The 10,683-nt window shown below is 35.3% G+C and overlaps 1 protein-coding gene across 1 annotated transcript; it reads left to right on the forward strand.

The window, feature by feature from the left end:
- Positions 1–1,475: 1,475 nt before the first annotated feature.
- LOC131932461 (ribosomal protein S6 kinase alpha-5) lies at positions 1,476–10,452 on the forward strand (the record flags this gene model as incomplete). Its single annotated transcript, XM_059289368.1, has 15 exons — positions 1,476–1,544; positions 2,684–2,902; positions 3,274–3,389; positions 3,751–3,861; positions 4,110–4,193; positions 4,376–4,479; positions 4,853–4,997; positions 5,526–5,687; positions 6,175–6,297; positions 6,699–6,775; positions 6,968–7,112; positions 7,532–7,702; positions 8,097–8,300; positions 8,916–9,066; positions 9,584–10,452. Coding segments are annotated over 15 exons (2,750 nt in total), but the record flags the coding sequence as incomplete, so codon positions are not given.
- Between the last annotated feature and the right edge of the window lie 231 nt (positions 10,453–10,683).

The raw sequence follows: 10,683 nt of genomic DNA on the forward strand, positions 1-10,683 counted from the left end.
AAATCTTGCGATCGAAATTTCTGGCACTTCCCAGTTAGCTAGCGCGCTGAAATTTTCAGGGAAGCTTTCTTTTGGATGACCATTGAATATTCAATTGTTATTATTACTAAATTGATCAATGGAAACATTTTATTGAGCATTTTAGACCGCTATATAATCTATATATATAATTCTCCTCTGCTAGCCATTAGAAAAAAAACCAGCGATGCGTACCTCGCGCGCAGTGAAGCGAACGATCACATGTCGCCACAGGCTTAGGGGCAGAGAATTTAGCTTGAACCGAGTTTAAACTTACAGGAGATAGGCCAGTTTGGGGGAGACGATATGGTCGAGTGGTTGGGCACACGATTGCTATCCCACTCGACACGGGTTCAAATCTATGTGTTCTAGTCAGTAACGTATTCAAACAACGTGTTTTTTACGAGTTGTCTTTTTACGAGTTGTCTTTTTACGAGTTGTCTTTTTACGAGTTGTCTTTTTACGAGTTGTCTTTTTACGAGTTGTCTTCGTTTACCCAAAAAAAGTGAAAAGATAAAATCGATAGCAAGATTTTAATGCAAACAAACAGACAAAGACTAAAAAGTAGAAAATAATAATCATTAAAAAAGTTTTAAAAAACCCACGTTTTCTGATTGAACTAAAAAGTAGAAAATAAATGCTATAGGCCCTACATCACAATAATGCAAGCGATCACTCTACTATAAGCGAGCAAAAACGTGGGGGCCGTGATTTTCTTACAGTTTTCTAATACTGTTGACTCTCTACAAGCTCCCTAATAAAAGTCAATAGTATTATCTAATCAATAGTAATATAACTTTTACTTCGGCGCCCCACGTTTTTCATCGCTTATAGTAGAGTGATCGCTTGCATTATTGTGATGTAGGGCCTATAGCATTTATTTTCTACTTTTTAGTTCAATCAGAAAACGTGGGTTTTTTAAAACTTTTTTAATGATTATTATTTAAAATCAAATGGCTTTATCAGTTTTAATAGGCCATTTCCTCAGAGACAGTATTGAGTCCGTTTTTATGAACTGTATTCACAAAAACTTGGGCAGTACAAGGGGGCTGTTTTACAGAAAACTTGAGCTGTTATCACACTATAACATAGGCTGTTGTCACACAAAAATCTGGGCTGTTTTGTGACCTGGGCACTTGTCACACATAAACCTGGGTTGTTGTCACAAAAATCTGGGTTGTCACAAAAATCTGGGTTGTCACAAAAACCTGTGCTGTCACAAAAATCTGGGTTGTCACAAAAATCTGGGTTGTCACAAAAATCTGGGTTGTCACAAAAATCTGGGTTGTCACAAAAAAAACTGCTGTTTTAATTAAAACCCTTTGTTGTTTTCACACAAAAATCTGGGTTGTTGTCACAAAACCTGAGCTATTCGTGTAATACATGCTGTATGCTAGTGTAGTAATGAGCTAACCAGGTTTGGCTTATCTGTCTGACTTGTTTCATCTACTTCACAGTGAACCTAACTGGCAGAGGGCGTGTCACCATGGAGGACTTTGAGCTGCTTAAAGTACTAGGCACGGGCGGTAAGTGGCCACACCCTCATTAGGGCTTAGCTGGGGAAATATGAGGGAGTGGTGGCGGGGGGGGGGGGGGCGACTACGTGGGGATGTTGAGTAATTTACCGTAGGGATAACTGTCAATTTTATTTTGTCATTTCATCCATACTTGGGTCAAAAGTTGAAGGTCATTACATCAGTGGTGTTGGGAGAAATATTTGTGAGATGTTGGTTTATATGGGTTTCTAGATCTAGTACTAGACAAGTCATGCAGTTAAGCTGATCAGGGGACTGTACTCTTTTTTTTCAATAGCTTCCCCTTGTATCTTATAAAGCTGATTGGCTTTTAGTTTAGGGTTATGCTGTACAATCTTTCTTAACTGGTACTCACACCCTCTTGGTTGATAACCTTTCTACAAAATTCTATGAACTATTTAAAATCTAGTTTTTAACATCTAAAGCATACAATCTTTTGACCAAAACTTGTGTAACAGGCAGAGTTTCTTCCAGGCATCTCTTCGGGGGGGCCCCCGAAAAATTTTTAGCGCCCCCCCCGAACGAAATGAAATTTATATAATTTATATAGAAAATATATACTTTTAACAGTGTCCGCCCCCCCGAAGAAAGTCTACCGCCCCCCCGAAAATTTCAAGTGCCCCCCCCGGAGAAAAAAGTCTGGAAGAAACACTGGTAACAGGCTCATTAGAGACTGTTAAACCTGCCATTCAAATGTTTAATTAGTGTCATCCAATTTCACTGCATTGCACTATCACAAGGAAGTCCAGTTTAAATTGATTCATCATAATCATTTTTTTTTTGCATAGTAAAGCACTATTTTCATTGCTTAAAGAAAATCAATAAAGCCCTTGTGTATTAATTGTAGCCATTTTCTCAGTGTAGCCCTCTTGGGATAGCTATTTCTCTTCTATGATAATAATAGTGATAGTCCTTTAATATAAAACCATCACATAAAATTATCCATATATAAAACAAAAGTTTTAAAATTTTATTTAAAAAGTAGGCACATCAGTTGTTGTTTTTTTTTAATAGAATTTTTAAAAAATATTCTAGAAAATTAACTCAAGTATCCCAAATTTTGACAGTTAGCAATTTATAAAAATCTGTCTTAAATTTCAATGTTAAGATATCGCCTGTTTATCTCTCAGCGTACGGAAAAGTTTTCCTGGTACGTAAGCGAAACGGCAGGGACGTGGGTAAACTGTACGCCCTGAAGCAGCTGAAGAAAGCCACCATCGTCCAGAAGACCAAGACAACAGAACACACCAGGACAGAGAGACAGGTCCTGGAGGCAATCAGGCAATCCCCCTTCCTCGTCACACTGCATTATGCATTCCAGACAGACTCCAAGCTTAATCTCATTTTAGGTAGGTTTATATATTTTTGATTGCTTAATTTTTTTTAAAGGTCTACTTCACTTTTAAAAATATTGATTGCTCAATACATTTTTTTAAAGATTATGACTAAGAGTAATTACATTTTTGAAATTTTTATACATTTTCTACTTTTGCAATCATAAATAAAACTAAAGACAAGTGTAGTAATAAATAACAATTCAAAATTTCCCTATTCAAAATAAATACATTTATGTTTTTCATTATCCTTTACATTTTCCGAATTGACTTTCCATTTTTGCAAATCCACATTTCATGTCCTTTAAAGACTGTTTTAAAAAACAAAGGGGTTGTTTTTCATGTTTTTTTAATTCTTTATTTATATTGTGTTTTTTTATGATCAGATTTTGTGAACGGAGGGGAAATGTTCACTCACCTTTACCAGCGTGAACACTTCACTGAACACGAAGTCAGGATTTACATTGGTGAAATCACTCTAGCCCTGGAGACCTTGCACAAGGTAATTTATTGCAAGTGTTACTAGCTCTGGTGTAAGAGGCTGTTTTATAAAAATCAATGTCACATGACAGAGGAGGGGGAAGGGGTTGTCATTGAAAGTCTTAGCTGTGTCAGAAGAAGCTGTTTTTTTTTTAAAATGTAAAATTAAATCATTTGATGGGAGGGGTTGTTATTGCAAGTCTGAATTTTATTACTGTATATTGTTATCTAGATATTTTTTGCATTTGTTGTAATTGTAATACAATGTTTATTGCTATCTAGATATTTTTTGCATTTGTTGTAATTGTAATACAATGTTTATTGCTATCTAGATATTTTTTGCATTTGTTGTAATTGTAATACAGTGTTTATTGTCCCCTCAGCTTGGCATAATCTATCGCGACATCAAGCTGGAGAACATCCTTCTAGACTCTGATGGCCACATTGTCCTGACAGACTTTGGTCTCAGTAAAGAGTTTCTGCCCACAGACCCTGTAAGTTGGAGTTGCTTTTATGTTCTCAGATTATTCTACTATACGGCTTGTATTTTATTACATTTGTTTGTTCCAAAAAATTTTCATTGAGAAAAATAATTTTTTTTACAATTTACAACATTCATCTGCTTGCTCCTAGATCACATTTTATTTTTAGATTGTGTTAACATTGATTTTTCATTTAGTTTTTGCTAACTAGATATCATACTCATGCTCTCCATATAAAAGTGTACTTTACAATTTTTAAGACTCATCGAACGTATTCATTCTGTGGCACCATTGAGTACATGGCCCCTGAGGTGGTCAAAGGTGGACATCTGGGGCATGATTTTGTAAGTCTGGTTTATGTGGTTTTATGTCTGGTGTCAGACCTTTTTTTTTTTTTCTTAAAAATTTACTTTCATAAATAAACTGGACATGAAGTTTTTAAGTTTTTATGAACCATTTATAAATAAAAACAACCTACTGGTGTAAAACTAGAAATTATATAATGAGTACACCTTGTGTTTGACAGGCTGTAGACTGGTGGTCCCTGGGTGTGTTGACCTATGAACTTCTCACTGGAGCTTCACCTTTCACAGTGGACGGGGAAAAAAATTCACAGTCTGAAATTTCTAAGTAAGTCCTTAAAAAGTCTAATATTATGGTTTGGATTAAAAAGTAAGTCCTTCAGTCTAATGTTAGGGTATGGTTTCAAAAATATCAGTCAGTACATAACTTCAGTTTGATGTTATAGTTAAGTCATCTGAGCAGTGATTGAGCTACCATTATTACACCTATAACTTCAATAATTATCAGCCTTAAGTTGAGCTTCATGAATTTTTTAAGTTATAACTATTACATTTCTAAATTAAATTAACAAAGAAAGCTGCTAGGTTGATGTAATAAAAAAAATCTGGTGTAGGATGTTAAACTTTTGTAATTTGTCTTTAATACTAAATTGCATCTAAAAGTTCAGTGAAGTTAAATGTCGCCCTAAATATTTGTCCAGGCGCATCCAGAAATGTAACCCCCCCTACCCTAGTCACTTCTCCCGTGAGGTCAAGGACCTGATACAGAAGCTCTTGACCAAAGACCCAACCAAAAGATTGGGGTCAAGAAATGCTGAGGAAGTCAAGAGGCATCCATTCTTCAAAGTAGGTTCACACTACAATTTTAACCAGTGCTTTCTAATCAGGCTGTTTTTTTTTTTTAAGAAATATCTTATAATCCTCTAAGGCATAACTAAATACACAACACTTCCAATCTATAAAGTTCTATCTATAAAAATTTTTAAGGACTATTAATCTCCCTTATGTTCTCTCAAAGCAACAAGCTAAAAAAGTTAGAAATCTAGTATATTATTTCAGTATTTAATAAGTCTGTTAAAAACCTCCAACAGTGAATAGTTTCGATATTCAAGTTTCAGTTTTTTATTTGGTGAATTACAGTGTCTGTGATTGTTTTTTTTCCCGTATGTTTGCCTTGTGTATATTTTTTCCTGATTGTTGTATTACCAAGTGACTATTTTTTTTATTTGTTGTATAACTTTGTGTCTATTATTTGTGCTTGTTATATTACCTTGTGATTAATTTGTGTTTTATTTGTTGTATTACCTCGTGCTTATTTCTTTTTAAATTGTTATATCTCTTGTGTCTATTAATACGCATTGCCTCCATTTGTAGACTCTAAACTGGGATGATCTAGCCCAGAAGAAGGTGCCAGCTCCCTTTGTGCCCAGTATTCGCCATGAGATGGACCTGAGCAACTTCTCTGAGGAGTTCACCAGAATGGACGCCACTGAGTCCCCCGCCATCATCCCCAACATGGGGGAGAAGCTGTTTAAGGTAAACACTTTTTTTTTTGCAGCATATAAAAGCATTTCAAGTATACTGTTTGGTTCATTTACTATCTGGATAATTTGACCTTTTTAAGAAGTTTTTTTTAAATAATTATTTTAGTTTATTATAGACATTTTTACAATAGTTTTTTAACTTTAAAAAAAAAATTGTATTATAGACATTTTTGTTATCCATTTTTAATTATTTTTTTTTAAATTTCAAATTAATTTAGTTTATTATAGAAATTTTTGTAATCATTTTTATCTATTTTTTTTTCAAATTATTTTAGTTTATTATAGAAATTTTTTTACCATTCTTTTTAAAAATTATTTTTGTTAATTATAGACATTTTTCAATAATTTTTTTAACAAATTTTTTTCATATTATCTTAGTTCAACTTTAAAAAAAATTTATTTTAGTTTGTTATGGAATGTTCTTTTATCCTTTGAGAATGTGATTGGCATGCTAACATCTGACCTTGTCCACTCTCTAGGGCTACTCCTACGTTGCTCCGTCCATCATCTTCACAGAGAACTCAGTCAGTGCTGACCTCTTGCACATCAACAAAGAACAACAACCTGATGACGCCACCATCTTTACCGCTAGTCATTTTAAGGTCAGCAAACACAAATAATGTGAATTCAGCTTTATTAACTCATCATCAGAATTTTTTTTCAAAAGTATACATAGAATTAAAAAAGGGACTGTACTCTTAAAATGGATCATTAATAGTAACAATGTTTTTTCGATACAGTTACCTCCCCTTTTTAAAGTTCTTGGAAAAATTATCAATCAATTCAACCTAAAATCCTTCAATTATTTCACCTCCATTAATTCTGTTGGACTGATATTTGTGCTTTGACTTATTGGTTTCTAGATATCTTTTAAAATGTCCCCATTTATTATCTTTCTTTAATAACAATTGATTTTTTCAATTATTTTTGTCATTAGTTGATCATAGTGATGAAAAGTTTAATGTTTTGAAATTATGCAATGCTGTAACTTTCTCTTTTGTAGAACTCGCCATTCTTTCAAAAGTATGAGCTAGATATGAGGGTGCCTGTATTGGGGGATGGTACTTTTTCTATATGCAGGTAAATAGTTTTAAAATCTTTTACAACTGACATGCTTTTATTAGATAAAAGAATTTGTTTTTTTAGCTTTGTTTGTTTTCCAAAGTTAGCTTTGATTTTATTCCTTTTTGTAAGGTACCTTGTCTTTTATTTTCCTGTCTTAGAGTTACCTTTTGTTTTCGTTTTTTTAAGTTACATTTTTCATTTGCCCAGAAAATGCCGTAACATGTCGACCAATCAGGAGTTTGCTGTGAAAATTGTCAGTCGTCGAATCAATTGTAATCGAGAGGTCCATCTCCTGAGTCATTGTCAGGGTCATCCAAACATTGTCCAGCTGATTGATGTCATGGTTGATGATGTGAGTCTTCACGCTTGATATGTTTTTAGTGTAAATGTGGTGTTGGTTATAATGATGGGCTATCAAATAATACCTCACAAAATAATGCATGAGAATTTAATTTTTAATCAGTAACTAATGATATCTAAGAATGACCTTATGTAAAATGTAGCATAATAAAACATCTTTCCTTGAAATATGACTAAATGAAACAATTAGTATAGTGAGTTAGAATGTACCTGTTTTTCGGTTTCCCTTATTTTTTGGAGACTTTTTTCTGCTAACCATTTAAAAAACCTTAAGGTACAAGCTTTAGCAACAGTTTTAAAGTTGAGGGACTCCTACCAGTCTAGATTTATATACTTAAACTGTAGTAATACTGTGTAACAAAAATAGTTTTTGCACTATTTTCTTAATAAATTTATTCTTTACTTGTGCAGTACCATACCTATATAGTGATGGAGCTGTTGAAAGGGGGAGAACTCCTGGCCAGACTGAGACAGAAGAAAGTGTTCACTGAGGTTGAGGCAAGTGAGTTGATGTGGAAGCTGGTTAAGGCTGTGGAGTTTATGCACAGTAGGGGAGTGGTGCATCGGGATCTTAAGCCAGAGGTACGTGCTCACAAGTTGTTTGTTAACTCTGTTTTCACGTACTAGATAAGTAAAGTTTTTAGTTTAATACTGTCAAATATTTAAAGTAAATATTTTTGGCTATTATGAGGGGGAAAATACATATGCTTCTCATAGTATTGAAATTAAAATCTTAATTACATCTTTTAAGTTATCATCATTAAATGATTCTATTATTAATTATTTGATTCTTCATTAACGTTATCTCCATATTTTAAACTGTATGAACAAAGTTGTACATTGTGTGAACAAAGTTGTTAAAAAAAAAGTTGTAATAACAAATTTGTAAAAATTTGTTAATTGTATAAACAAAGTTGTAAATTGTATGAACAAAGTTGTAAACTGTATGAAGAAAGTTGTAAATTGTGTTTTCTAGAACCTTCTGTTTGTCGACAAGTCTGAGAAAGCTGAGCTGAAAATCGTGGACTTTGGTTTTGCCACGATGAACCCCAAGAACGAGACCATGATGACCCCATGTTTCACCCTGCCGTACAGCGCCCCTGAGGTCTTGAAACAGATCACAAACCGTAAAGATGGCTACGATGAGAGTTGTGATTTGTGGAGTCTGGGTGTCATTTTGGTGAGTTTTTTTATATTAGTAGATTCTACATTTTTAGAATTTAGAATAGTTCTTAGAATTCATCACTCGGTGACGTAATGTAATTTTCTGAAATCACAGTCAGTTACTGATTAGTCATTAGAATTTATTTTATCACTAACGAAGTGTTTGCATTTTCTTAGAGATAACTTTAATGAAATTGACAATAAAAGATTAGGAAATATTGCTAAAATAGTCAAAATTATCCTCGTTTTTAAAGAATATATTTTAAGAGCCATCTGATCTATTTGTAGTAAATAAGAAACAGCTGAAATTAAAAGTTGGTAAAAAAAAAAAAAATTTTCTGACATCTCATCTGTTATAGAAATATTATCCTTGTCATAACAAAAAAAACTATAAGAGCATCTCATCTGTCTTGTAAATATTACCCTTGTTATGAGAAAAAAAAATTAATAATACATTTTCATCTGTTTTGGAAATATTATCTTTGTCATAAAAAAACAACTATAAGAGTATCTTGTTTGTCTTGGATATATCCTTGTCAGAAAAAAACAAATATAATAGCATCTCATCTGCTTTGGATATATCCTTATCATAACAAAGCAAAAGCTCTAATAGCATTTTGTCTGTTTTCAGTACTCCATGCTGTCAGGCAAGGCACCCTTCCAGAACTCCAATGGGCCAGACAATGCCATGAATATAATGCAGCGCATCAAGGACGGCTTGTTTGACCTGAGTGGCCCAGAGTGGAATGACGTCTCAGCCCCAGCCAAACAGCTGATCCAGGGTACGTTGTCTAAGTTTTCTTTTGCCCAAAGTTGGTGTGTTAAAATTAGAATCTAATTTGATGTGAGTGGGTGAAGCTGAAGTGTCATTGTCCAGTCATATCTAGGCATAAAGCAGAAATTATTATTGATTTTGATTTCATTGCTAAATTCCAGTTATGCTATTAAATCAAAATGTGTTGAGTAAATTCTGCAAAGTCAGGTTTATTTGATGCTGTGTTTTGAGTGAATTTGTACTGTGTGTTGAGTGAATTTATCAAGTCTGGTATATTTATATTGTGAGTTGAATGAATTTATCAAGTCTGGTATATTTCTATTATGTTGAGTGAATTTATCAAGTCTGGTTTTTTGTATTATTGTATTGAATGAATTCATTAAGTTTGGTATATTTGTATTGTGTATTGAATTAATTTATCAAGTCTGGTATATTTGTATTATTGTTTTGAGTGAACTTATCAAGCCTGGTATATTTGTACCATGTGTTGAATGAATTCATCAAATGTTTTATCTGATTGACAGGCTTACTGACAGTGGAGCCCAAGGAAAGAATCTGCATGCACGACCTGCTGAAACACAAGTGGCTGCGGAAGAACGTCAAGTCTCCCATATCCAGCATGCCCCTCAGGACCCCCGGGGTCCTCAGCTCACACAACAACGCAGTCAAGGACCAGATCAACTGCACGATGGAAGCTTTCCACCAGGCCACCAGAGACGGCTTCCGCCTTCAAGAAGTTGCCACCGCGCCCTTGGCCAAACGGCGGAAGCAGAAGAAGAACTCGCTGGACCGGAGCAGCTCCACAGACAGCAATAACTCCAGCTCCACCACCTCGTCGTGCGGGGCCAGGAAATCCCCGGCCAGGCAGTCCCCAGTCCGGGCCCTGTCCAGAAACTCCAGTGCCTCCAGTATCTCCCAGAGCTCCGTCTGCAGCATGGGCTTCGTCCCCAACATCACCAACAACCCTTCACCTTTGGCCTCCATGAGATCCACCCCCGACATCACCCAGACCGCGACCTGCGCCAACAACAACAACATCGTCCTCACACCAGCCACATCCCATGGGTTTACCTCCATCGCACCCCAACCCACTTCTCACACCGCCCCCACCCCCATATCCCCAATTCACATTCCCTCGATCGACAGCGTAGAGGATGTCGAGGACTCGACCAAGTCCCCACCTGTCAAAGGAAAGCGTGGGAGCAGAAAAAACAATAACAATATCATTCCCCCCTCCAGGCTTACAAGAGGGCAGAAAAGGAAAATGGAGTCGTCTTCAGTTGAGGAAGACGATCACGATGAAGACGACTGTGTGATTGTAGAAAGGAATTACATCAAGCCAGGGAAGGGAGCATTCAAGCGTTTGAAATCTGAAACAATTGTGATAGACTGAGCGGTGTGGATGTTGGTTGGACTGATGAGACTTTGTGGTCAAACATTTGGCCTGCTGGTCATACATTTGGCCTTGTTGGTCATACATTTGGCCTTGGTGGTCATACATTTGGCCTTGGTGGTCATACATTTGGCCTAGTGGTCATACATTTGGCCTGGATATTCATGATGTGGTATTTACATTGGTTTGAAGCATCACAAGTTTGGACTGTGATATTTCAAGGAAGTTGAG

Source organism: Physella acuta, unplaced genomic scaffold (assembly GCF_028476545.2).
Source record: "Physella acuta isolate Inbredline_101_S28 unplaced genomic scaffold, ASM2847654v3 ptg002183l, whole genome shotgun sequence".
NCBI classification, from domain to species: domain Eukaryota; kingdom Metazoa; phylum Mollusca; class Gastropoda; family Physidae; genus Physella; species Physella acuta.